This window comes from Rattus norvegicus, chromosome 10, assembly GCF_036323735.1.
Source record: "Rattus norvegicus strain BN/NHsdMcwi chromosome 10, GRCr8, whole genome shotgun sequence".
Lineage (NCBI taxonomy): Eukaryota > Metazoa > Chordata > Mammalia > Rodentia > Muridae > Rattus > Rattus norvegicus.
The window spans coordinates 31147501-31174859 of record NC_086028.1 but is presented as its reverse complement, the minus strand read 5'-3'; the positions used below and the strand labels follow the sequence as shown (position 1 = coordinate 31174859).

At 49.1% G+C, this 27359-nt stretch overlaps 2 protein-coding genes and 1 long non-coding RNA gene across 3 annotated transcripts in view; 1 reads left to right on the top strand and 2 right to left on the bottom strand.

Annotated features, from left to right (window-relative positions):
• Nucleotides 1–27359, top strand: part of Cyfip2 (cytoplasmic FMR1 interacting protein 2) — a 119788-nt gene that overhangs the window by 67581 nt on the left and 24848 nt on the right. Inside the window, 5 exon segments of the mRNA NM_001106996.1 lie at nucleotides 864–1063; nucleotides 3696–3783; nucleotides 20008–20151; nucleotides 21671–21761; nucleotides 22814–22944. Coding sequence (NP_001100466.1) covers nucleotides 864–1063; nucleotides 3696–3783; nucleotides 20008–20151; nucleotides 21671–21761; nucleotides 22814–22944 — 654 coding nt within the window.
• Nucleotides 3896–8809, bottom strand: Fndc9 (fibronectin type III domain containing 9). Its single transcript, XM_003750803.6, has 2 exons — nucleotides 8455–8809; nucleotides 3896–6445 (listed from the first exon to the last, which is right to left on the bottom strand). Exon 2 carries the CDS (start codon nucleotides 6436–6438, stop codon nucleotides 5758–5760), a length of 681 nt encoding a protein of 226 aa, XP_003750851.1. The 5' UTR covers nucleotides 6439–6445; nucleotides 8455–8809; the 3' UTR covers nucleotides 3896–5757.
• Nucleotides 25449–27359, bottom strand: part of LOC134480683 (uncharacterized) — a 19936-nt gene continuing 18025 nt past the window's right edge. Inside the window, exon 2 of the long non-coding RNA XR_010055338.1 lies at nucleotides 25449–27359. This exon is cut by the window's right edge and continues 16425 nt beyond it. This is a non-coding gene — a long non-coding RNA (uncharacterized LOC134480683).

The window sequence follows — 27359 nt, the reverse complement described above, 5'->3', positions numbered from 1 at the left end:
ACACAGCACCCCACTCTGCCGACCCGCACTCAGAGCTCATCCCCTGCCTGAGTACAGATGATCAGAGCTCCTGCCACACATAGGACACAATAACAGTTCCTGGTCACTGGGGTAGAGACAAGACTACTGGGGCCTCAGGGACTCTGGACCTGCAGTCCAAAAGAGGAAGCATTCTACACACACACACACACACACACACACACACACACACACACACACACACACACACAATGTCCTCATTGAGTTAAGCTGGCAACATTGCCAAAATCTGGAAATTCATATCTCAGCAGACTAGTTAACCCTAAGAGGGTGGTATCTCCTATTTATTTGACACCTTTTGTAGGACAGAGAAATCACCTCTACTGAGATGCAGTCACACTATTACTTAGGACACCGACCCTAGGGGAAAGGCTTTTCCCTCACCCATTAAGAAGTCAGAAAGATACAAACATACTTTCTACCCCAAGGGCTTGCCATGGTCAGCAGTCTCTTTCCTGGTTGCTGTAGCCCCTCCACCCTCTCTTGTGTCTTGAGCTTTTTTTCCTCCCTATTTCAATTGCGATTCGTTAGGATAATAATGATTGACAAGCTGCAGAGCAACAAGAGGTGAAGCCCAACCGGAAGTGATACCCAAGAGTATCAGAAGAAAGGGAGATTGCCCCATGCCACTGAATGGGTCCTAGTCATATAGGAGGCCAAAGTTGCCTGCGAGTGGGAGGGTCTCCTCTAGACATAAGGTGTCGTGTGTGTGTGTGTGTGTGTGTCTGTGTGTGTGTGTGTGTGTGTGTCTGTGTGTCTGTGTGTCTGTGTGTCCGTGTGTGTTACTTGAAACTCTTTACCAGCTTTGGTCCTCCCTCTGTCAGGAGCTAGAGTGGCTTCTGGAGATTAACCGGCTCACACACCGACTCCTCTGTAAGCACATGACGCTAGACAGCTTCGACGCCATGTTCCGAGAAGCCAATCATAATGTGTCTGCCCCCTATGGCCGCATCACCCTGCATGTCTTCTGGGAGCTGAACTTTGACTTCCTCCCCAACTACTGCTATAACGGCTCCACCAACCGGTAAGGGAAACCCCGTACACTGCGTACTGAGCTGGGCAGGATAGAGGCTGTGCTCATTTCCCTCCAAAATGGGCCCAGCGGTCCTGTTGGCCCCAGACAAGTGTTTATCTGGAGCTGCTCCTTGGTAGGCTCGGTGCTGGGGGTAGCAATGCCATGGTGAACACCACACCATCCCGCTGCATGGGACCTCTAACCCAACTTGACCCAGCCTAGAAATGACACAAGCCTCAGAGAAGGCTGTCTCCTCCAAGGAAGGGATGCAGGAGGGGAGTTGTTAAGGATCCGCAAGAACAAGTGAGGCAGACAGCGGAAGTCTATTACGGGCAAACCTACCTAACGGAGAAGCTGGAGTTGGAAGTAGATGAAGGGCAAAGGCAGCCTGGAGCGGGCACGAGCTCACGGATAAGCACTGGAAAAGCCAGAATTATTAAACATGCAGGCTTTTTACTTCACTATAAGAAGTTGACGTTTTCCAACCAGAAACCTGGGAATGGATATACTAGCACCTGGTGTGCTTTGCTGTTCTGTAAAATCAGCCCTCACCAAAACCCCCAGAGTCCTGAGTATTGGTCCTCAGTCAGTAGAACCCATCCTCATGAAAAAAGGTCCCGTGTACTTTGTAAAAGACTTTGCTGCCATACTTGGTATAAACCCGTCCTTCCTAGTCACTTATCCTGAGTGCTGTTGCACGGCCATCAATAGAACCCATTCTTGTAGGAAAGGTCACAGGGGCTCCGCTAAGGAGATGCACTTTGCAGAGGAGTTTTGATGTAGCCATGCCTAAAGCTTTGTTGTGATAATTGCCACAAGAAAACTTTTCCCCAAAGTCTTACTGTGTTTAAATGTGGAAAGACAGACAGACAGACAGACAGACAGACAGACAGACAGACAGACAGGAAGGAGGAGGAAGGAAGGAAGGAAGGAAGGAAGGAAGGAAGGAAGGAAGGAAGGAAGGAAGGAAGGGACTCCACTTGGTGTCAGAGTCCAGAAGTATTGACCCAGCCCCAGGTAGCTAAAGATGAGCGGAAACTGTGATTCATCCTCACCTGACCTGGATTGTTCTCTGGTGGATGTAATGTCTGCTGGGACCCCCGCAGCCGCTGCAAAGATAAAGTAGGGACAGACCATAAGCTCCCTGGGCCATGGTGTGGTCATCATGTGTTCAGGAGGCCTGAGACAGTTTGATGAAGGACGGTGCCCTGATCACACTGTCCATTTGTGAGGACATGCACACACCTGAACATGTGTGTACAAAACAGGCCTCTTTGCAGAGTGGAACTTGCCTCCTTGAGCTCCGGGGCAGGCACAGAAGTACAGAGAAGACCTAATCCTTTCCCCACACAGAGCCTTATCACCTGTATTCACAAGCCAAACTAGGACAGAAGGATGACTGAAAAGTGTGTGCAGCTGAAGTCTTTGAGCCCCTGAGCCCCAGGGTGGGGTGAACTAAATCCACACTGAATGAATGGAAGGATATGGGAAGAGGCTACACACAGATGTGCCTGAATCTGTACATGAAGCAAGACATGCTCAGCTTTATAGAGATTTGACTTTATAGCACATTTTGAGTCAGGGCTATAAACTATGGCTTGATCACAAACTATATACCCTATCTTGTCGCCAGCCATGACACCAGTACATGAACTGAGACTGGCTATGAATAGCCCATATCCTGGGAATGGTGCCATCTCTTTGGGGTGGATTCTGTGTCCTCCATTTGTGTGGTGTGTGTGTGTGTGTGTGTGTGTGTGTGTGTGTGTGTGTGTGTGTGTGTTGTTGAGTGCATGTCTGCATGTTTGAAATGTGTGGGCATACAAGTATGTGCATGTGCATGAGGTCACGCACATGGAAGCCCCAAGCTGATGACTGGAGTCATCCTCGGCGCTCTTCCCCCTTCACTGAGACAGGCTCTCTCAATCAACCCCAGAGCTCGCCTGTTCAGCTAGGTTGCTGAGCTGGATTTCTCTGGGGAGTCTCTGAGTCCACCTTCCACTTTCTGAGGCTGGACTTATAGGGGAGCAGCTGCAGCCACTGAGCATTGTTCCCTGGGATCCAGGCATCCCAACTGTGGTCCTCATGTTTCCACGGCAACCACCCATGGCCTCCCCAACCCAGCACTCCCATGTTTAGTGGGGAGTTAGGGGAAAACCCTAAGAGCAGTAGTCATGGCGTGAAGATGATTTAAAATTCACAGTCCCACTGGAACTCAGCCATGGTCACGAGGGTGCTGTTGTCTGTGATATTTTCATGCCTGTGGGCAGAGCAAGCAAGTCCTTCTGGCAGAGACCTCCAGCTTGCAAAACTGAAGGATTTTCTGCCTAGCCCTTTACAGGAAGAGTTTACTAACTCGGCGTCTAAACTAGACTGGAGGTGGCAGATGGAGCCCCAGAGGCAGCCATCTTCAGACCACTCTGACTCTTGAGCCTCCTGGCCCCCAAGTTTCCCCATTTTTTGAGAAGCATGGGGAAGCCCGCAGTAATCAAAGGGGAGGAAGTATCAGGAAAGTCTAGCTCCCCTGTAGGCAGCCACCTAGGACCTGCTGCAGGTGTCAGTGCGTGGGGCTCCTGCTGTCTGTCCCTTGGAGGATGTCACCAGGACTCAGTTAACTGCTTCCCTGTCTCGTTTCTTCTAGCTTTGTCCGCACTGCCATCCCTTTCACCCAAGAACCACAACGGGATAAGCCCGCCAATGTCCAGCCTTACTACCTCTACGGATCCAAGGTAAACAGTCCTGTCCCATCTCCCCTGTGATAGATGGAAAAGTGTTCCCAGAATCAGCAAGGCCACAGGGCGTGTTACTCAAGAGGATCATTGAGAGCCAGGCAGAAACCACTGCAAGTACATCGGTCTTTATTGGTTCAGAGCTAACAGGGATGGGGTAAAAGGCTCTGGCAGGAGGGAGCTGGGCAGGAGCTGAGGTGAGGGGTGAGCACTATGCCGAGGTTGGTGGGTCAGTGGGTACATGGGGAGTTTCCTTGTGGCTTCCCAGTTTCTGGGCTCTGTAAGTACTAGAGCTTTGCAGACAGAGCGTGAAGGCCATTGTAGGGGTCTGGAGCTATCTCTGAGAGGAAGGTCTCCTACCTCATGTGGCTTTTTCACATGCGCACATCTTCATGCCAAGTAATTGTCCCCACAGGGTCCATTCTAAGTCCTCAATCTTTCTGCCCATTCACTCAATGGTAGTTAGTATATAGCCCTTGTAGGCCAGACATGGGTTAGATTGTACATGCTCAGTGCCCATCAGGGGTGAAGAGACATAACCTGTATCCACCCATACTCTCATTCCCACAGTTGTGAAGGGGAATCACTTCCACCAAGTCCCACCAAGGTCACCATATGTACAATTTAGTCCTGACAATGAGGGCTCATGAGGAAGGAATAGAGAAATGTGTCTCCCACCAAAAAAAGAGGCCAGTGGTTTTCTTGCTGACAGAACAAAAACAGCCACCTTTGATCCCGTTTCCAAACTAAGCAGAGATAAGCCAGGTTGACTATGATGTTGTGAGGTCAGGAGAGCCTTAGGAGTGCGGTGAACCCAGAGAAGCTGTGGCTAGGACACCTACCAGGTATGAGGAGGATGCTAGAGGGGACAGGTGCCTTCTCCAGAGAGGTCAAGCTAAGGTAATTTTCTCAAACCTAGAGAAGCTTTTCATCCAGGTGTGGTAACACTCGCCTGTCCTAGCCCTGAAGGGGCTGAGGCAGAGGAACTGTTCTGAGTTCAAGGACAGTCTAGTCTACGTGGCCAGTTCCAGTCAGCCAAGACTGTTGCGAGACTGCCCCCCCATACACAGAAGACAAAAAAAAGAAAAAGGAAGGGGGGGAAGGAAAGAATGGGGAGGGCTTTGCAGAGGTCATTTCAAGAGGCTCACAGACATGGGTCACAAACTAAAAATCACACTTCCCTTCCCTGTTCTCTTTCCAATCTTATGTTATATAAAGGAAAGACATTTATGTTAATGTTAATGCTAGTCTCTTCAGCACTGCCTGCCTCCCTTTGTATCAAACACCAGAGAGCAGGTCTTAGGCCCAGAGTCATTCATTGACTGGCAAGGTGGTCATCAAACTTAATATTATTTTGGGTGTTGTATTTAGTCTTACTTCTACTCCCTTCTATTTACAACCACAGGGGCCTGGGTTTTTGTTTCTGGGGTAATACAAAGCTATCTTCTAGGACTCTATGTTCTAAAGCTGTGTTCTATTTAAATAAAAGGCCTTGACTGCTAGTGATAAATAGTGAGAAGCCAGTCTGTGGCTTTTTTTTTTTTTTTTTAATGAACTTGGAGGTGCAAGATGTGGTGTGTGATTGCCTGAAAGTTAGAATAGGGCCTTGGGACCTTTTACAAAGAATGACTGAAAACGTAGCTCATGGTCGGCCGCTAACCCAGCATTTCGTCCAAGTACTGTGCCAGATTCAGGTCTAGCTACATTTCCTGTCCATCACAGAGCCGTGGTTGATTTTAATATTGAAACAGGTCTTCAGATCTTCACTAGGCCTCCAAATGGACAATACTGAAACAAGGCCTTGTCTGCCCCTGACGTGCCTTGAGGGTCTGTGTTTTCCAGCTTGGGGACCATTGTCATATGGCATCTATATGTGAGAGGACATAAGCAGGAGGTCTGTAGACAAATTCTCACACAGGACCATTACGGAGAGCATTTGAAGCCTAGGGAAATAGGGCGTCTCCTTACCGCTGCTCACTCCTTATAGTGAGGCAGGATGGCTGGTTGGTCACCAACCTCTCTAGCTAAGGCCACCACATCTATGACATCCTGGCTGGCTTCAGCTTCCAGTTCAGCTTCAGCTCTGGCCCCAGAGTTCTTGCGTGGCAGTTCCTCCAGGGGGAACCCCTGCAGGTCTTCTTCCCTCTGACCAAGAGCTGGGGTCTCCTCAGGCCATCTTACCAACCCGTTGGCTTCCTCCATGTGGCCAGCTCTGTAAGACCACCGAGGTTCGTGACAACGGATGCACCAGAACTGGAGGCAGATGAAGGCCAGCACTGCAGTGAAGCAGGCCAACAGGATAGCCATCAGCACCCAAAGGGAAATCTGGGGGTCCACCAGGGAGCCCCCGGCAGCCAGCGGACTCTTATCCAGGGTGTGGAACATGGTGCAGTAGTGACTGTACGGGAAGGCAGCCTTCTTGCAGCTGATGCAGAGGAAGTAGAGAGTGGAAGGAGCGAGGTGTTCCAGTGCCACTGAGGTGATGGTTCGAGGCACCTTCTCCTCTCGATGGAAGCTATAGCGCAGATAGCTGGAGAAGATACTGTTCCAGTTGGGCCTATACATAATATGGTAGTAGTCCTCCAAGCAGGGCTCTGAGGATGACCAGGAGACGATGGCTCCTGTATAAGACACGTTCCCAACCTCAATGTTCATCCCGGTTCTGGAACCAAATCACAGTGAAGAGTGACATCCTCCTCCCTCAGTATTGGACATAACCCTAGCCATTGCAGGTTGAGCTCATGAGATGGCCACAGACACTGACGTCATTATATAGACAAAAGAAAATGGAGGTCCAGAGGTTATGCTAGCAAACCAGCAGCAGGATACAGGTAGGAATGAGGACTGGCTCATGACAAAACTTGTAGCCCTCAGGCTCAAGATATGCCAGCATGGTCCCAGCCACAGCCCATCCTGACTGAAATCCCTTACTGACAACATTGTTCTCAGCCCTTATAAACACTGGCAGTGTGAAGAGAGCTCCATGGAATCTCAGCCTACCTTATGCTTCTCAGCCCCATTCCTTCCTGACCTCCTGCCTCTGCTGCGAATGCTGTGAACTGTTACCTAGAACATTCTGCCCAGTGGCAGAGACTCACTCTGGTCCCCCCACCCCACCCCACCCCCAGCAGCGATCCACCTCAAAGCTCTGCCAGTATTTTGTTTTGTCAAAGCCCAAGGTACAAGAAATTAGTTTCCATGGTCAAGCTCATCAGCTCCCAGGATAGCTTAACGTCTAATAGTCTCATAACTTCTAAAAGTAGCAACAGTACTACGACTTTTGTGACTTTCTAACCCACTGGTTCCCAACCTTCCTAATGCTGCAACCCTTTAATACAGTTCCTCATGTAGTGGTGACCTCCAACCGTAACATTATTTTTATTGCTACTTCATAACTGTAATTTTGCTACCGTTATAAATTGTAATGTAAATATTTGTGTTTTCCAATGGTCATTTGACACCTCCCCCCAAAGAGGTTGTGACCCACGGCAAGTAAACAGTTGGTGCATTCAGGCTGTGCTAGATGGCTTCCTCTACAATAACACACTCCATTCCCACCTTATTATTGAGCAGTCTAGAATATCAGCTCATAGGAAGAGAGAAAACTTACACTCAGCCACTGTGTGTCAACGTAAAGCCACTGAGTTTAGTAATAGATTATTATTATTGTTATTATTATTACTAGTTATTACTAATGAGGTGCCCTGGTTGGCAGTATGGCAGGTTCAGATTGTAAGCCTTTCGGCTTTGGTAAGAGAGAGGCATCAAGGTTTTTGGCTTTTCTTTCATTCTATCTGAGAGAGAGAGAGAGAAAGCTCTCTTTCTGAATTCCCCCTGATCAAACATCTAGACAAGGGTAGCCAGCCTCTATATGTTCCCATCTCCCTCTGCTTCCTCCATTCCCCATCCCCAGCCAGAAGTTCGGATGCCGAGGTAGATAGAAATGGTGCAAATGGGCACTTTTAGCCGGAAGTGAAGATTAAGCCAGACTGATTTCTGTTTTTATGCTTGTGCTGTTAGGGTAGGTAAGCCAGGGGAAATGCAACAAGCGTGAAGTAATTTTTCCATCCTTGCTTTTCATCTCTCGAGACAGTGAAATGCTTGAGAAAGCAGATTACTCCTTTCCATGTGTCTGGGAATTTCCACCCAGTAAATGGGCAATGCAAAAGACAAGACATGGGTATGCAGACCCTTCCAGGGATGGCTGTTGGGAGGAAACTGGTTTACTCTCCCTCGGGTCTCTTGATGCATGCCCACCTCCCCACCCAGGGACCTACACGTCCAACAAGCACACTTCCAACCTCCATAAATGTGGTGGAATTCATACCCTGTGATACACAGGCACCGCGCTCTGTAAAACCCTCCCATCAGGGTAACTGGGAATCCTATTCACACACCTTCCCTTCTGTTTGACTCCCCTCTGCTGCTGGCTGTCTTATGGCCTGGCTTCCCTGTGGCAGACATTTTAAAGAGCTTCTACCGAGGATGCTTCTTCAGCATCTCCAGCTTCCAGGGACGAATCCATCTCCCTGTATTTATTTTTCTTCCTGTCTCCTGTTTCTAAACTCTTCCATTTTTAGCTATCCGGTTCCCACAGCCTGGCCCCTCTCCAGGCAGAGTGTGAAAGGAAAAGCCATTTTTATTTCCAAGGCGGCCGTCCGTGTCTCTTACCTGATGGTCGCAGTATATCTGGTTTAGACGTCTCCCCTCTGAGACAGAGTGGACCAGATCCCAGATGATGTGTTCCTCCCTCCTCCGCACCAGGCTCTCCTTGATGTCTCTCTCACCACTGAGTAATTCCACTGTCGCCCCCACTGCTCACATTATTCATTCTTCAAATCAGCATCATTCACCATGGCAACCAGCAGGCATCTACGCACAATGCTTTCAGGGATCAGTCTGAGTCGGCTTTTGCCAGTGAAAGGAGCTTTAGCTCCTACAGCCAAAAAATGGGCAGCACTCTGCAGGATAGCATATTCTTATGGTGCTTCTGTGTTTTCTCTGTAGTTGAATTGTTCTCTCTCTCTCTGTGTATATATATCTCTGTCTCTGTCTCTGTCTCTGTCTGTCTCTGTCTCTCTGTCTCTCTGTCTCTCTCTCTCTCTCTCTCTCTCTCTCTGTGTGTGTGTGTGTGTGTGTGTGTGTGTGTGCGTGTGTGCATGTGAGTGCATGTTCAGGTACACAGGTACATGTTATACCTGTGAAGAATCAGAAGGCAGCCTGAAGTGTCATTTCTCAGGAAAACGCCCACTTCCCGTTAGAGACGAAGTCTCTCAGCCTGGAATTCCACCAGGTAGGCTAAGGCTAGCTGGCCAGTGAACTTGGCAAGCTCTGAGAATACAAACGCACACCACAGTGCCTGGCATTTTTATGTGGGTTCTGGGGATTGAATTTGGGTCCTGAAGCTCCTCGAGGTAAGGGGTTTACTGCTGAGCCACCTGGCAGGCTGACTAGCGATTATCTTACTCTATCTAGTTCTGTGGATAATGGTTTCCAACGCAAAGATGCCCTTCTCAGCTCCATGGCCAGCCGCAAACTCACCCCCATCCTCTCCTTCTCCCCTGTAATCCCTCCCCTACCTGGATATCTCCTTCCTCCTCCTCACTTCCTGCACTGCTTTTGGTATGGTTCTGGGCAAGATTCTTTTATCGTCTGGATCCCAGTTCCTTCATCTGTAATCTTTGAACACATTTCAAATACCTGTACCCTTGCCAAGATTGCTCAACCATTATATCCCTTGAACTGGGTTGAATGGTGGCTCCTCGACATCAACTTCAGAACATGCTTTATTCAGAAGTAGAGCCTCCATGGACAGTAATTAGTTAAGGATCTCAAGATGAAGTCATCCTTGATTAAATCTATTGGCCGGAGTCTTTCTAAGAGAAAGGAGAAGGTTTGCACCCATGGAGACATACAAAGGAGGAAAAGCCAATGACCATGGGTGGGGGTGACAAGGAGCAGTCCTGCAGACATGTTGACTTTGGGCTTCCTGTCTACACAGCTGTGTGAGAAGGCATTCTGTCACTTTTGAGCCCACCATGTTTGTGCCAGCTTGTCACGGCATTCTAGGAATTTTAGCACCACTCTCCGCCTGGTTGGGCTCACAGTCAGCCTTGGAGTTCTCAGCACAGACAGAGGAACAGCCGCTTGCCAGTCAGTCACCTGACATTTAGGAGAGAAATGGAAGCTGGTTAGTGTTCTTGGGGCAGATGGGACCCAGTCTGCTTTTTCTTTGAGGACTCCTGACTCTGTTTATCCCAAATCTCTTCCTGTTCTCCTCAACATTACAAGTATATATCACCCTCATCTGTACAAGAGCCTGAACGTCATGTGTGTGTCTGTGTGTGTGTGTGTGTGTGTGTATGCGTGTGAATGTGTATGTCCATTCAGATGCCAGAAGCTGATATCGGGTATCCAATGTCTTCCTCAATCACTAGCCACCTAATCTCTCGAAGCACGATCTCTTACTTGAATGAACCCAGAGCTCACTGATGTCACTGATTTAAACTAGCCGGCTAGCCCTGAGGATCCTGCCTCAGCCTCCTGTGTGCTGGGATTACACGCAGGCCATGTTTGCCCAGCATTTACATAGATGCGAGAGATCTAAACCCAGCCCTCACAATTGCATGGTAAGTGCTTCACCCTGGGAGCCCTAGATTTGGATTTTACATGCATACATGCATACATGCATACATACATACATACATGCATACGTACGTACATACATATATACATATGTGTACACACACACACACACACACACACACACACACACACACCCTTATATGCCTCTCTGGCTGTGATCGACCTCAGAAAGATGCACACATACGCTTCTGTCTTTGTGGGAACTAAAAAGCTAATTCCAAAGAAAAGAAAGCAGCGGTCCCACGAGCCTGGAGAGAGTGGGAAACAGAGGTCAGGTAGGAAAGGTGCCGCTGGAGAGAAGGAAGAACTCCCAGCGCTCTACAGCAGGGCAGGATAGCTGTGGTCGACAGCAATCCATTGTTTCCGAGTAGCAATAGAGAGGATTTTGAATCCTCTGCACAGAACTGTCTGAGGTCATGGATATGTCAGGCCTCGCTGAGATCTGTATGTACTGAGTGTCACGCTGTATCCCATAAATACATACAGTGACTATGTGTCAGTGAAAGATATGTTTTCAGAAGTCGGCTTCCTCCTTGGTTCTTGGACAAAGCATCCAAGTCAAGCTATGAAGGACACTTGGTGAGCCAGAGGAGGCTGCCTAGTGAGTCACCACTGCCAGGGCAAGGGGCTCCGGAGGCGTGGAGTCCCGGGGTGCACGGTGTTCTTGATCAGGTAGGTGCTCTCTGTCTTCCCCTTGGCATTTACTCTCACCAGGAGCCTGCCTTAAACCTGCTCTAGGCAAGCCCACAGCAAGTCCCTTCTCAAATGCCACTGGTGGCACCCTGCAGGGCTTCCTCTCCCCACAGAAGGCCAGCACTGCAGCTCGCAGGTGTCCTTTCAAAGGTTACTCTGAGGGGAATAAAAATGGCAGAGTTAGCCTGAGAAGGGATGCGGCAAAACTCCATCCTCTCCCCGCAGAGTGGGATCTGCTCCCACTGAAGAACCGGGCACTTGGAGAATGTGAGGCCCCGCGGCCCCCTCATTTCCCAGTTCCCAAAACCAAAGGACGTAGGGTTGTAGCTCGATTGGTAGAACGTCCACCTAGCATGCTGGGCTTAGTGCCCGGCCCTTCACCGCCCAGATGTGGTGGCTCCACCTGTAATCGGCACTCCAGAGGTGGAGCAAGGGATCAGAAGCTGTAGGTCATCCTGGGCTATGCCTCTTAAAAACAGTGAAACCAAGTCCCACGAGGAGACACGGCATTCCTCAGGCTACATGTCCGTAAAGTGGCTGGGGTGGAGTCCCCGGCTCTGGTATTACCACTTGCCCACAGCAAGTGGAAATCAGCCTCAAATGAGGGTCCCTGGTGCCTACTGGCAGTGAGGAAATGACCTGAGGGTATGCCTCTGTCCCTGAGCTAGGTTGATATTTGGGAAGTTGTGGTACCCAAGTAGCAGACCTTAGGACAGCGACTCTCAAACTCCTTAATACTGCAACCCTTTGATACAGTTCCTCAGGCTGTGGTGACGCCCAATCATAAAGTTTTCATTGCTACTTCATAACTGTAATTTTCCTACTGCTATGAATTATAAGTATCCGATATGCAGGGTATCTGATAATACACACCCTGTTGTGACCTACAGAGTAGGAAACACCACTTTAGGATGTCCAGCTCAGAGGCAAATTGTGGATGTGTGACCTTAGACACAGTCCCTCCCTCCCCCATGCTCAGCGATACAGCACGGACGTCCGCAGTGCCTGCTTTACAGTACCAATGACCGCATCCATGTCTGTGACGAGCTGGCTTTAGACACAGTAGTGCACGCTATTAGGAGAAAGACGTTGGTCGAAACTATTCTCTGTGCTTCTTGCAATTCTGCCTTGAGGCCCTCAAAAAAGCAAGATTCACACTACCAATTGCACACACAGCCTTGCTTTGTTCACCCCCTTAAATCAGCATTGTGAGTTTTAATTTTCTGGTGCATCACTTGTTGTGCATAAATGAAAGGATATGGAAAGGTTCGAGATAGCACACAACCCAGAGATAACCCCTGGCAACACGTGGTACGCTTTCCATTTTCTTCTGTGTATTCACATGACAGCGTGAGACCAAAAACAGCAAGGATGGAAAGCCAGTCAGGCTGACCGGACTCTCCCAGAGCCGGATTACAGGACAGTGGTGCTTCAAGCCTCGGCCGTGTGGTCAGAGTCCGGGCTCCTGACTGGTCCCCAATGGCCAGTGGCACTGCTTGCACTTGGGTCTCTGTCGCACCTGCTTTGCCTTGAGAGGTAGAGGGACAAGACAAGGCACAATGGATTCCAGAATGACAAGGACTTGCAAAGAGCTGAGAGGCCCCGCAGAGAGCATGCAGCTGCCTGGAAGTAACTGAGGAAATTGTGGGAAACGGCAGCTCACTGGGGGACCTGCCAGCAAGCATTTTCTCTTGGGAACATCCTGTGCTCTGGAGTCCGAGTACACCTGCCTCAGAACTGTCACACAGGAGGATGCCATCAAAGTGAATATATGAACAGGCAATTTAAAAAAAATCTCTTCCCTGAGCTCTATGATATCATACAGCTGTCTTCAGAATGCTACAGATGTCAGCGCAAATGATTCGCTCTTTTAATCACTGCCCAGTATTCCAGCTTTTAGAGGCCGTTGGCGTTTCCTTTTGTTAGCTCGCTTGTCACAAGCTACACTCTGCCTCCGTCTCAGCCATGAACTGATTGATTATAGCAACTCTGTCCAACTCTTCCCAACACATCCCCATTAGGTCATGGTCCAGAGGGTCCAAGCCTCTCCAGACAACTGGGTCCATCTTCATCAGCCTGGGTGTCAACACATCTCACGGTACTGACCTAGGCTGTTGACACCAACCAGCCCAGGTGATAAAACTATCAAGAAGGCTCACAAGGGCACAGTCACCTCCCCTCCCTCGTGTCCCTGGGCTCCACCACATGGCATCCTCCATCAAAGCTTTTATGATTATAGCTGCACCTGCTTGTCTCCCATGGACTTTGGCTCTCCTGCGGTGTTGTCTCGCCAGCTCTCACGGCTAATACCAGTTCCCACAGACAGACATCCTCATCCTGGAACTCTTACTGCTTTAGAACAAAGTCTTTGTAGGTGTGATTAATGAGAGATCTTAAGACGGCAGAGGGACCTGCATTGTCAGGGTGAGCTCTGAATCATCGAGAGTTACCTTACAGGAGAATAACCTAGCAGGACAGCATGATAGGAAGAGTGAGAAGCTAGGAGAGATGTGGTCACAAAATAGGGGTCTTAGCACCTCAAAGAAGTGAGTAACAGATTCCCTGCTGGAGCCTTCGGGAAGAATGAGGACAAGCTAAACCTCAGTGGGGGACCAGAACTGCTAATTTTGGATTCGCAGCCACCAAAATATATCAAGATACTGGGTTCATAGTAATGTCTTAGAGTGGCCACAGAAAGCCTGCTGGGCAGCATAAAGGAGTTACAAGGTGGAAGATGTAGGTGTATTAATACACACCTTTAACCCCAACAGTCAGGAGGCAGAAGAAGGCTGGTCTGTTGGGATTTTGTTGCCAGTGTGGCATACATTGAGAGTTCAAAGCCAGCCAGGGATATGTAATGAGACTGTCTGAAAAACAAGAACCAAAAATACCCTTGTCAGGAAGCAGGACAAGTGTCTGTGTGTTGGCAAATGAATGCTGATTATAAAGAAAGGGGTCTGGGGGCTGGAGAGATGGCTCAGAGGTTAAGAGTATTGGCTGTTCTTCCAGAGGGTCCTGAGTTCAATTCCCAGCACCCACATGGTGGCTCACAACCATCTATAGAGAAAGGGGTTTGGGTTAGACGTGGCTTTGGTTTCCTTCAGAAATCTAATCTGTCATCTGACATTCCAAGTGTCACAGAGTGGGCATGATCTCTTGAAGCTGGGAGGTTCTGTTCCTTTTGACTTTTCCAAAGCGCTTAACTCGTGGCTCAAGAAAGGGACTTTGTGTTTTTAGGTCCCTTTAGGTCCCTTCTTTGGGTCCCTTTGGGTCCATCAACCCATGGACAGAGCACCCCAGAAAGGAACTCAGAGGCTGGATGGACCCCAGCCCCACAGCTAAGGATCAGGTAGTGACAGGCAGGCAAGTCAGTGCTTTTCCCAAGCTCTAACAAGGGATCTGAACCTGTGACTTAGGTGGTTCTGATCCATGAAGCATGTTCCTGTCCAGGGTGTGTGGTGTGTTATTCCATGCATCCTGTCGATACTGACCTGCAGTAGTTTTAGAGAGCTAAGCTACAGCTAGCTAGCTCTCCAGCCCCAGTCAGAGCCCTGTGTTTGTTTGTAGACTGCTGGCACCCACGAGAGAAACCACAACACAAACAGGAAGTAAGGATGGGTTTTAATCTCGGGATCTCTGAAAATAGTAATTGTGATTCCAGAGAGCAGAGAGGCAGTGTACTTACAAATTGGGTTAGCCATGTAATAGAACTCATTGTTTGGAGTGGCTGGCAATGCCCACCATCTGGTTGAGGTGCAGATGGTCAGTGTTAGGCTTGTTTGGTTCAGTTTGGTTTGGACTCTGGTGGGGATCAAGTCTCCTGTAGACTAGCCTCACACTCCTGATGCCCCTGCTCCCTCCCACCTTGGAAGTGCTGGAATCACAGGTCCGACCCATCACGGCTGGTGCAGCGGTAACTGTTACATTGGGTACATTTTCCCCAAGGTTGTTTTTGTTCGGTTCTGTTTTGTTTTAGAAGTTATCTACTAGTGATACTTAATAGCGCCCACCAGACCAAATTCAGCATTTCTTTTGTTAAAGTCTTGTGGGTAGGCCATCGTGATAACCTATTGGGTGAAGGCTCCTGCTACATAACCCTGATGATCTAAGTTCAAACCTGACCCCCAGAAGTTGCCCTCTGACCTCCATACACACACTCTGGGCATGCACTAGCCCACATATACATACATAGGATACCACATAAAATTAAATTTAAAGGAAACTGCCATTTGCTATTTTGGAAACTATAACCTGCTCTAGTTTATTTCTTGATCTAAGTTTAAACGAATCTGGCTTCACATGGACTACTAGGTATCTAGTTAGTCTCCCATCAGACAGCCTCCACCATCAGTCAGCCTCCACCATCAGTCAGCCTCCACCATCAGTCAGCCTCCACCATCAGACAGCCGTCGCAACCTGAGTTAGTGAGCAGTGAGTGAAGATGGTTTGGTGTGAGAGATGAGTGACAAATGTCCAGAGTCCCAAGTCACACTGCATTCCTGTTTTTTCTTTGCTGAACATCAGAAAATGCCCAGGCTTCCCTATTCCCACATATTCTCAATAGGGCCCAGCCTCCTGCTGAGCCAGCAGGTCAGAGGGGTGCCCTTTGGGGGTGTGTGTGTGTGTGCATGTCCTGTTCTGCATGCGTGTGTTTCCTGTTGCATGCGTGTGGTGGGTTTGGGGATGGGGTGGGGAGCTTGTTCACTTAGGAGGTGGAATGGAAGTCTACAGATTTCATGCTGGCTCTACTGCCTCGTAAGCTTCTGACATAGGATTGGCACCAGAGACCTCCTAAGTGTGCCAAGTGGGCTGGGGGAGTGTGTGGCATTTTGTGTAACCCTTGTATGGTAAAAATAATTCCAAAGTGTTTTCCCTCTGCCTAAAACTGAGAAGGCCTACTGAACAGTCTGCATATACCTGAAAGTCTGTTTTCTTTGAGCTGCTAGGGGGTGCTGGGTACTGGGAGGTCCTCAGGGGAGGACAGAGGCTTGTGGGATGGCTAACAAGGACAAGCTCCTACCAAGAGAGCAGCGGGGATGACACCTTGGAAGGTAGTGAGCGAGTGCCTCTCTCCCAGCGTCCGCCCCTGGGTGAGGGCTGCCCATGTGTGCTGGGCTGAACTTACTTCTGCCATGCTTTGAATGTAGAACAAAATCTGCATTTGAAGGCTCGTTCTGTCACGTGCTCCCAGCCCTGATTTCTGTCCTGTCCCCTGTGGGATACACACTATGTTGTTTAGACCTCATGTATTGAGGGGATCACCATGGTGGCCATGGTTTCTCAGGGGCCAGGGCCGAGAAAGACACTGTACTTTCCTCGTCTTTCTCGGAGAAGTAAGATTAAGGATTTCCATGGGTGCCTTCATGCCTAAGGAAGCATCTCGATTACTGCTTTGTGTATCTTCCCTGTGAAACTTCAATTGCCATCTTCTTAGGAGAAACCAAGGGCTGGAAATAATTGCTTTAAGTACATCCAAGTAGTTAACTAGGGCTCTGCAGGAGGTTGTGCTGTAAGTTCAAGGCCAGCGTGGGCTGCATAGTGAATACCGGGCAAGCCAGAGCTGCATAACAAGAGTCTGTCTCACAAAATAATAATAAGCAGGGATCCTGGGATTCGAACCTAGCTGTGACTGTGCTCTCCCTAGGGCCCATCCGGGAGTCTCAAGGTAGGACAATAAAGACTCAAAACAAAACAATAGCTGGTTGCAGTCACCACTCCTGTCTCAGTTAGGGTTTACTGCTGTGAACAGATACCGTGACCAAAGCAACTATTATAAAGAACAACATTTAATTAGGGCTGACTTACAGGTTCAGAGGTTCAGTCCATTATCATCAAGGTGGGAGCATGGCAACATCCAGGCAGGTATGGTGCAGGAGGAGCTGAGAGTTCTACATCTTCATCTGAAGGCTGCTAGCAGAGTACTGGCTTCCAGGGAGCTAGGATGAAGGTCTTAAAGCCCACACCCACAGTGACACACCTACTCCAACAAGGCCACACCTACTCCAATAGGGCCACCCCCTCTAATAGTACTACTTCCTGGGCCAAGCATATATAAACCATCACAATACCCTCCCCGTACCCGTCTGAAACCAGCCTACTGTGTGTGCAGAGGCAGAAATTCCTTTCACGGACCTTTGGAGATTTAGATGATGTTCTTTCCTGGGATCATAGGAGAAGCCCAGAATCCCTAGTCTGAGTGTGAATGAGGAGACTCTTGGAACAAGGTGAGAACTCTGTCACATGTCTCCCTGGCCACGAGCATGCCAAAACTCTGTCTCTAAGGTTCCCTAGTATTTTAAAACTGCGGGAGAAAATTCAAAGCATCGTTCTGCATTTTAATCTTTTGGAAAGTAAGTTAGGCTCTGGCATAAAAAATGTTGGGGGGCGGTTGTTACGTTCATATAGGGATATAGTTATATATAGTAAATTGTACTTGGCTTTGTTTGTTATAGCAAGGGTGACTGAAATAACGAGTTCTTATTGCCTATGGCTCTCCAGCCTGGAAAGTCCAAGTTCAAGATCATAGACTGGGGTGCTGGCAGATCTAGGTCTGCTCTGCAAATGGGCATTCTGTTATATGGCATAGAGAGAGAGCAAGCTCACGTGTCTTTCCTTATGGAGACACCAAGTCCCATTCACCAGGACTTGACCTACCCAAAGTCCCCAGGTCTTTATGCCATCACATTTGGGGGTTAGGATTTCTGTGTGTAAATTGGAGAGGGACACAGCAGCAGGTCCATCTTTGCATGGGTTACGGTTTCCTGAGTCTTAACAACTTTATCAAGCCACCCAGGCAAGATGTGGTGCTTCCCCATCTCCCTGGAAAGGACCCTTCCCCCTTCCAGCTAAGCCTGTTTGGTCACTGTGCCCCTCCACTCTGAAGGAGCCAGAAGAATATAGAATACGGCTTTGGACCTGAACCAGATCACACCTCCTAGCATTGTGTGCGTGCTTTCCAGCCCCTCCACGTGCTTGCTGGATAACATAGCCTCGTACAGAAGCACTGAGACAGGTTTAGTCTGCATATTACATTACATGACCCAACTCAGAGTTCACACAATCACAGTCCGCACACTTTCAGGACTCAGCGTGGACTTCAGTGGACATCGTACTCAGGGATTTCCCTTCCTACATAAACCACCCCACACATTTAAACACGACACAGGCTATCTGTCCTTCTGTAGGTTTAAGCAGTTTCCTGCAATAGCTCCAGGTCCTCGGTGCAGAACACTTTTTTCTCGTGCTTCATGACCCCCTGTGTACAGGCACGAGCTCGCCAGACACGCTCAGCGAGCGTTCCAGTTTAGCATGCATCCACTTTACTGATGGGAATGCTAACTGTGTTCCCCAGCTTCACCCACCCTTAATGTGACAGAATCTGAGAGCAGCGATGCGCACATTGTGAAGGATAATTCACGTAGAGCGAAGCATATTACACTCAGAGCGCAGGCCGAACCTAATTAAATCTTCCCGGATGACTCAGGAGGGAGTGGAGGCCCTTTTCATGCCTCCACATGCATCACAATGGTTCCCACTTAGTTCATGTAGAATCTCTAAGGAACCAACTGACAGAAAACTAATAGCTAATAGCAGATGGGGCAGCCTTCTCATGCTGGCATGCTACACACAAGATTTTAAAGAACGGTTAAGAAAATCATGCCCAGAAATAAGGTGAAGCCTTAGCAAAGGAATTGAATATCTAAGTAAGATGATTTCAACCCCTAAAAAGGAAGGAGAAACAAGAGATAGAGGTCAGAGTCGGTCATACCTGCTTCAGGTCTGAGCTTAGTCACTTAGGGACTGTGTGACCTTGAGCAAGCATCTGACTACCCGGAGCCTCAGTTGCCTCATCTGTGAAGTGGGGCTAAGATGGTTACAGATCTCATTTGTTTGTTGTGTGTGTTGGATGGGAATGCACAGGTGAGCCCCACAGAGCATGGCATGAGTGCTTCTACACAGCAGCCCTTCACAAACACCAGTCTAGGACCTGATGTCTTGGCCATGCACTCTCAGGCAGTCAGGAATCTCCTGTCTTCACCAACTGTGCTGGGGTAGAACCCAGAGCCTCATTCATGCTAGGCAAACAGGATTTCACTATGTAGCCCAAGCTGGTCTTGAATTCACAGTCCCCCCGCCTCAACTATCTAAGTAATAGGATTACAGATGCACACCCAGCTCAGAGAGGTCTCTCTGACTGATTCAGTTAGGGTTTCCTCCAGGGTCCATTGGATGGTGGTGGTCCAAGACCAGAGCTCTGGGTCCCACACCAGTCCCCAGCCTAACAGCTCTACTGTGTGTCTTGTGCATCTGAGCACTTGTGACATCCGTCCTGTGACGGAGTGCTGCCCTGAAAGTTCTGACACCGGTAATGTAACCCGATACCCATCGTTCACAGAGGGGGAAAGCAAGGCTCAAAGCCTGCTGATCTTCCTGGGTTCTCAGACACAAATCGCATGACCTCCAGGGCTAGCCATCACCAAACAGCTCATAGGTGGAAATGGCCAAGAGCAGAGAAGACGGTGGTCAGTCAGCCGTCCAATCTTTCTGTCTGTCTCACATCCAATCTCTAGATACCAAGTCACCTATGGGAGAAAGGCTGTCACTTTATCCCAGACCATGGCTTGATTTAGGGAAGCTTCAGTTTGTCTGTGGACAGTCAGCAGTGGCAGGCTTTCTTGTATTCTCACCCCTTGCCCTTCTTCCACTGGACAGCAGCTTCTCCAGCAAACTACTGACGTTTGCTCCGTCCCTAGTCACTGGCTGCATCTCACTCCAGGACCAGTGTCTCAGAGAGGGAGCCCTGGCAGCAGCACGATACCTGCAGGACTCTCCTCGAGGATCCATTAGAGCTTCTCTCACTTTCCTTATGTCAACCTCTGTTCCCAGCCTCTCAACATTGCCTACAGCCACATCTACAGCTCCTACCGCAACTTTGTGGGGCCCCCTCACTTCAAGACCATCTGCAGACTGCTGGGCTACCAGGGCATCGCCGTGGTCATGGAGGAACTGCTGAAAATCGTCAAGAGCTTGGTAAGGGAAGACTTTGGCGCTGCTGCAGATGTTCAACAGCTGGGCACAGGGTTGGCGTTTCTGAGCTGAAAACCAGCTCTGCCAATTTACGTCACCCCCAAGGAGTCCTTGGCCTTTATTTCTTGGTGGTTCCTACGCATCTTCTGGCATATTTTTTGTACCTCTTATATCGCTTTCATTTTTACTTATGTGTTTGTATGTGTGATTGCCTATGTGTATCAAGAGCATGCAGTACCCGCAGGCACCAGAAGAGGGCGATATATTTCCCCCACAAGCAGGGTTGCAAGCGCTCATGAGCCACCGATGTGGATGCTTTAGCAAGAGTAGCCAGTGCTCGTAATCACAGAACCGTCTCTCTATCCCCTCTTAGCTGTACCTCCCCCCACCCCCATTTGTGGCTCAGAACTCACTCCTTGCTTTTGCTTGACAAACTGAGAAATCCTGATTCTGACATTCAAAGCCAGAGCGCTGGTTCTGCCCAGCTGTGTTCTCCGGATTGAGGGCGATGGGCTGGGTGTGTTGCTCATTCGGCGTAGTGCTTGCCTGAAATATACACCGTCCTTGGTTCAGTCCCTGGTATCCCCATAGAGCTGCGGCGGTACCAACCTGTAATTCCAACATCTGGGAGGGCCGTGTGTTCAAAATCGCCCTCAGCTACATAGTAAGTTTGAGGCCATCTTGAACTACATGAGACCCTTTAAAACAACCAAACAAACAGAAAAAAAATAACAACAAAACGAAAGTTGTAGTGTAGTAAATCCATAACTCATGTGGGGCCATTTTTTTTTTTTTAATGAGCATGGCAACATCTCTAATCATTTACCACACTTTGTACCCTTGGGGTATCTCTTTGACCACTGCAACCAATATACAACCAATTGGCTGTCAGGAAGTCCCGTATCCCTTTACCAACATTCTGTGTGCGCCCCAAGTATGGCCCTCTGAACCTTCGTTTAATTCCCCGGGGTGCTGCTGACGCAGGGCCTAAACATGGAAGCGATTTCTCTGGAAATCTGAGCTCCTGGAGAGAAATAACTTATAACCAACCATATACAGAATAAACCAAAGTCACTCAGTCTAGCTCTTGAGAAACCACCCTGAGAAGCTATATAGGTCATTAAGGACTGCCATGCCGAGTTCAGAGTAAAACAGGAAGATGTCGTAATGGATTAAAGATGTCTTGTCTTGGGAACGAGGGGGAGGAATGTGCTGTGATTTTTTTTCTTCCATGCCTAAATTAGATGGCGTGAAGTTATCTCCACAGTTCCCCGCCTACGTTAGATTTAATCTCATATCAACAGCACCCCCAACCCCGAAAAAAGCCACCCCACATCCGTCATAAAGTTCACTCTCTTTTTGTCTATACAGACAAGGGAAATATTCGCCCCCATTTAAATACTCTGCCACAAGCCTCACCAGTAACCTGGTACCCCACTGTGCCCTACATCCAGCCTGGAGGTACACAGAGCGGCAGTGGGCTAGCCCACGCCAGCTGGTTCATCTGCCTCTTATCTTGCAGCTCCAGGGTACCATTCTGCAGTACGTGAAGACACTCATAGAGGTGATGCCTAAAATATGCCGTTTGCCTCGTCACGAGTATGGCTCTCCAGGTGGGTGAATGGACATGAATGCTCACCTGAGGTGGGGCAGGGCTGCCAGGTAATTGACATCTTTGACCGTGCCTGTCGCTGACTGGTTAGCCTTTAATCCCTTGAGCAGTGATATCATCCTGTGTCAGGAGCAGCCAGCGATCTGAGGACGCCCACTGGCCAGCTGGAGTTACACTGCAGGTGGTTCTCGTCCTGTGGGTCAAACGACCATTTCGCAGGAGTCCCCTAAGACCATTGTTAAACACAGATGTTTACATTACAATTCATAACAGTAGAAAAATTACAGTTACGAAGTGGCAGCGAACATAATGTCCGATTGGGGGTCAGGACACATGAAAAGCTGTATTGAACAGTGGCGGCACTAGGAAGGGTGAGAGCCACTGGCTGAAACAGTGAAGAAGCTTTTGGTCTTCCACACCTCTAGCAGGCCTTCCTGTTTTCCTATTCAGAGGGGGCGGGTACCCCAGGATGGCATAGATAGACTGAGGCTGGAAATGGGCATTTGTTTTAACCACTCAATACGGGAATAGATAGAAGCTATACATTTGGTGCCTTATGGGGTTTTTTTTTTTTTTTTTTTTTGTTTCCAAAAGACATAATTTTTCACTTGAGTGTGACTGAGCACAGGAAGAGGACGAGGCTACAGGCTCTAGAGTCCAAGTCCAGCTGCTCCACTTCCTGGCTGTGTGACTATGGGGGAGTTACTTACCCACTCTGAACCTCATCTGAAGAGGATGATAATTCCTAGTTGATAGTATGCTGAGTAACAGAAGAGTATATAGGTAGAACGCCTAACTCCATAAGTAATACCTATAAATAATAATCTTCCCGCTAAAATTCCAGGTCCCTGCTGAAGGGACAGAGGGGCCACAGCTGTTTCACTTGGGATTATGGGCGTGTTTCATTTGGCCCCAAATAATTTGCGTCAGCCTCCTGAGCCAGCCTTACACTGGCAGGTAGATGTTCACTAAGTCTAGGGTTCAGTTGTCACACCCTGTAAGCCTAGCTAACCTGTGTCCATGTCCCACTGCCCTCCCCCTTGTGGCTGTCAGGGATCCTGGAGTTCTTCCACCACCAACTGAAGGACATCATCGAGTATGCAGAACTCAAAACAGACGTGTTCCAGAGTCTCAGAGAGGTGGGCAATGCCATCCTGTTCTGCCTCCTCATAGAGCAAGCTCTGGTAAGTCCTGAACCCACAGAAACCATGGTGTGCCCACACTGAAGGGACCCCCCACACATACCCAGATGCCAAGGCTTCAGCCCCGACAAGTATAGTCTCATTCTTGACGATCAGGAGTCCCGTGGGGACCAAGGTTCTGAAGACACTCAGACCTGGGCTCTCCAGCGCTGACTGCCCCCCTCACTGGTCTGACCCAGTCCTCAGAGCAGGTAGCCAGGTCTCAGTGGTCTATGCTTTTGTAAAGCACAGTGTCAACAGAGCACTGGGCTAGGGGAAGGAGCCGCCATTGCCAGCTGCTCCCTGCACCCTGTGCGCTCGGGAAGGATGCAGCAGGTGTGGATCCTGCTGAATGCAGGGGCAGAATCATCCCAACCAAGAATGGCGAGAGCTGTTAGCTACAGCAGGCACAGGAAGCACAGGGCTGTTCCTCCATGAACAAAGAAAGCATGGGGACCTTATCCAAGGAACCTATACATATTTATGCCAAAAGTCACGTGTTTAGGAGCTTGCCCAGTTAAGGACTGTTCCTGGCGTGTTGAAGGTCATCATTTTGATGTATGTTGTGGTAAAAATAAAAAAGGGGCGGAACCGGTTCCCATGTGTACCCTCGCCGTCCTACTCTTGTAAGTTCTGGCTCCATGGGGCCGTAGGAACTAGTGCTAATTTATCTCAGCAGCTCCACGCTGCCCCCAAAGTACACTCTCTGACCCAGGCCACGCCAGTTTCATGCAGCGACCACCTATCTTACAACTCTCTTACTGTGGACTCTTCATATTCCAGCATCAACCCCCTGGTGCCAACGGTGTCTTCCCTCTGGTACCTCTCTGCTGCTGCTCTGTTTGCATTCCCAACACCCGCCCCCTAATAAAAACTCCCAACAACCCGTTAAAATTGGGACTTAACAGACTGTAGCCCAACAATCAGCTTTATGTGTTAAATTCTCAATCCACACGATAAACTCACAACCAATTGATAAGGATATAAACCGCCCACCTAATCAGATAAGTTTGCTTACAGAAATCCATCCCAGCCACCTTGGCAACTCAGGACCACCAGGATCTGAGTCATCTTTCTCTATCTCCATCTTGATTCTTCCTTTCTTCTCCTTCTCTCCTGCCTTACAAAAACTTTGTCCCCACCTTGTTTTTTTACTGTCCAATCATGGCCTTGACATCCCTCACCTGCATATAAATATCAACTTACTGATGTATAAAAGGTTTTTAAAAAAAAGAGTATTTTGCCTGCATGTATGTGTGCGCCATATGTGTGCAGTACCGTCATAGGCCAGAAGAGGGCATCACATCCCCTGAAACTGGGTGTGGATGATTATAGGCATCCTGTGTGTACTGAGAACCAAGCCTGGGTTCTCTGAGGGAGCAGCCAGTGTGCTTGACTACTGAGCCATCTCTCTAGTCCCTAGAAAGGAGAGCTAAAAAGGGATGTGGTAGACAGAAATGCCCTGGGCATGCTCAGTTGCACCATAAAGTTTTAGCTGAGAATACTTTGAAGGTGTGGGCCCCCAGGGTATCTGCCTGGTTGTCATGGAAACAATAATGATGATATCTGAGGTGCTGCGAGGAGTAAGCACGGGGCCTGTGGGGGGAGAGGCAAAAATAGCCAGTGGTGTGCATATAAACTGACCTGAGCATTCCAGGGTAGGTTAAGGGGAAGGTTTTTATAGTAGCTATGAGGTAGAGAACAGCCAGAGGCATCTGGAAGAGTCCAGGGCAGGGAGAGAAAGTAGCAAACAGAACGTGCCCAGCTGACTGAACAAGGCTGAGAGAAGCCAGAGCAGAGCCAGGATGGTGGCGGGGGATAGAAAGAGGAGGTGTGCAGGACAGCAGAGAGGGGGAAGATGAGACAGAGAGAGGAAAAACAGATGAGGGAGACTGCATCAAAGACAGAGAGTGAGGCAGAGAAAGCAGCTGAAACATGAGGATCAGAAGGAGAAAGAGTAACCGTGGGGAGGAAGGCCCATGAGCCAGAGGGAGTTTAGCAGAGGGGAGGAGGTTGGAAGTGCTCAGATGCTAAGGCTTTGGAATGCAGAACAGGTACTTGTGGTACCGAGGGAGCTTGGGGGCCAGCATGTGCTCTGGTGTGCAGATGGGCAACAGTAGCATGGTCAGAGCTGAAACAAGGATGCCTACGTATGTAGACACATCTCAGGAAGCCTGGGACCAGCCCGTTTGCTGACTAGTGGGTCATCTGCATCCCTGGTCCTGTTCTACTCCTGGGACTTACCCAGAGGCTCTCCACATTCATTCCCACCATTTCCCCACATGCAGTGGACCCAGTGGCTGACTGGTACAGTGGGAGGAAATGGAGAAGGGCACCACCGTGGGGGTGGAGGGATGTGGGGGTACGTAAGTCTTTGGGTCCACTGGAACATACTCTGGGCATCTCCTCCAGCTGCACAGAACATGTAAGTTGCTAAGACCTGGCTCGCCGACTGTTTGACTGCTGCAGGGGTTAGATAGCAGCCACAAAGAGTCATGCATCTTTCTGAAAAAGGTACACAAGCAAAGCTCTCACAGGAAAGTGCATGCATATGGTGCACATAGGGACATTTGCTGTGACTGACTGAACAGGGTACCAGCAGGGATGGGGAGGAACTATGAGGAGGATGTGCTGTTTAAGATGATAGAACTCGGTGTCTAAGAGCAGAAATCATCCACGATGAACAGGCATAGAAAGGACAAGCAGGAGCTGAGGGCAAGAGGCAGCCAAGCTGCAGGCAACCTCTGGCTACAAGACACTGGCAGAAGCTGTTGGGGGCTTCTGAGCAGGAGGGGGCGGGGAGGCGGAACTGACCTCTTCAAAGGTATTGTTGGCCACTAGGAGAGAGCAGCAACTGGACAGAATGAAGCAGGACATGGCTGTTGTTAGCCTGGGTCCACGGAGGAGAGAGGCATGAGGTAGCAAGAGATGCCACAAAGGCAAAGACAGAAGGAAGCGTTAACTGTGAGGGCTGCAGAGTTAAGAGCCGAGAGGATCATTCACTGGTCTGTGTCATCCTGGGTGAGCCTGGGCAGCATGCTATCTGCCCTTACCGTAATTTGAAGAACTTGGACCAGCTGCTCTCAGACCCTCTCTCGCTGCCCCAGGGGCTCTAAAATGGCACTGTGGCGTACCCTCTGTGGGAAGTAATTGTAGTCTCTTTAAATGGACTCTGGAGACAGCTAATGGCTCCTCTTCCTGATAACAAGTAGCACGGATCAGTGGGCCTGGGTTGCTATAGCAACATAGCCTTCAGAAGTCGCAAGGAGAAGTAGTAAAAATTGACCAAGGCCTCAAGAGCACAAGGAGAAGGTAGAAGGGGGGAGGGGCAGACATGTGAGCCCCCGCTTTCAGAAGCTGTGAGAGCCTCACTTCAGACAGGAGATGATGCTGTCACTGCGGGCTAACTCCAGAGGAAAGATCTTTCCCAGAGCCATCGCTAAGGGCAAAAGGACACTCAGCATCTATATTCTCCTAGCTGGCTCTACCCTGCCCCAGAGCACACGCACAACAATGTGGAAAATAAGTCAGCAGCAGAGACAGACTGAAACAGAGAGCTATACAAGTGTGTGTGCTGGCCCCGGGCCTGGACGGCTGGGCAAAGTGAGGTGACATAGACAGGAGTTGTGTTCCGAAAGGCAGAGGGCGCTCCTACTCTGTCTATTCTGCGCTGACTGGGTTGGCAACAGGGCATGGGGGTTCCAGAGCCTTTGGGGCTTAGAAAGTGGAAAATAAATATGTAAGTGGTGTATCAATTGTTCCTATTAAAAAGGCAAAGACAGAAAAGATGGGAGGAGACAAGGAAAGGAAGGAAAAGGAGGGGGAGAACAAAGGAGAGGACGGGAAGGAGTTAGTGTGGGAGTGGGGGAGGAAGGAAGACGGAGGGAGGAGGGGAAAGCTAATGGCCTTCCATGAAAGGGCTGTGGAACCAGACCATCCATTCTTCTGAGACTGACACTTCACAGGAATAAGGTCAAACAGTAGTTTTTCGTCTTGAGTACAAGAGAGAGCACAGAATAAAAAAAAAAAAAAAACCAAGTTCATAAATGCAATGTAGGATTACGAGTGTAAAACAGCCAACCTACAGAGTAGCCCATTAAGGAACAGACAGAAACTGATCAGGCCTAGTGATCGTCAGTTGTCCCTAGATTTCAGGAAAGAGACATGGATTAGTGGTCAATAGAGGCATTTAGCCATACCAAAAATGGCTGAATACTTGGAAATCATATTGGCGTGTAAGCAATGACCTGGTCATTGGTTTAAAAGGGTAACTGTCACTAGCTGCAGGGGTCGTGGGAGAATCCTGTTGCCTTGTTTTTGCCAGACTTTCTGCCTTCTCCTAGTAGATTTTCAGCTTTTACTTGTCATGGCTGTCATACTGATAAACTACAGATACCTTCTTTTATTATCTGTGACCC

Excerpts from the sequence above, each read along its gene's own strand:
- Fndc9 (XM_003750803.6), bottom strand. The coding sequence starts at position 6,438 with ATGAACATTGAGGTTGGGAACGTGTCTTATACAGGAGCCATCGTCTCC.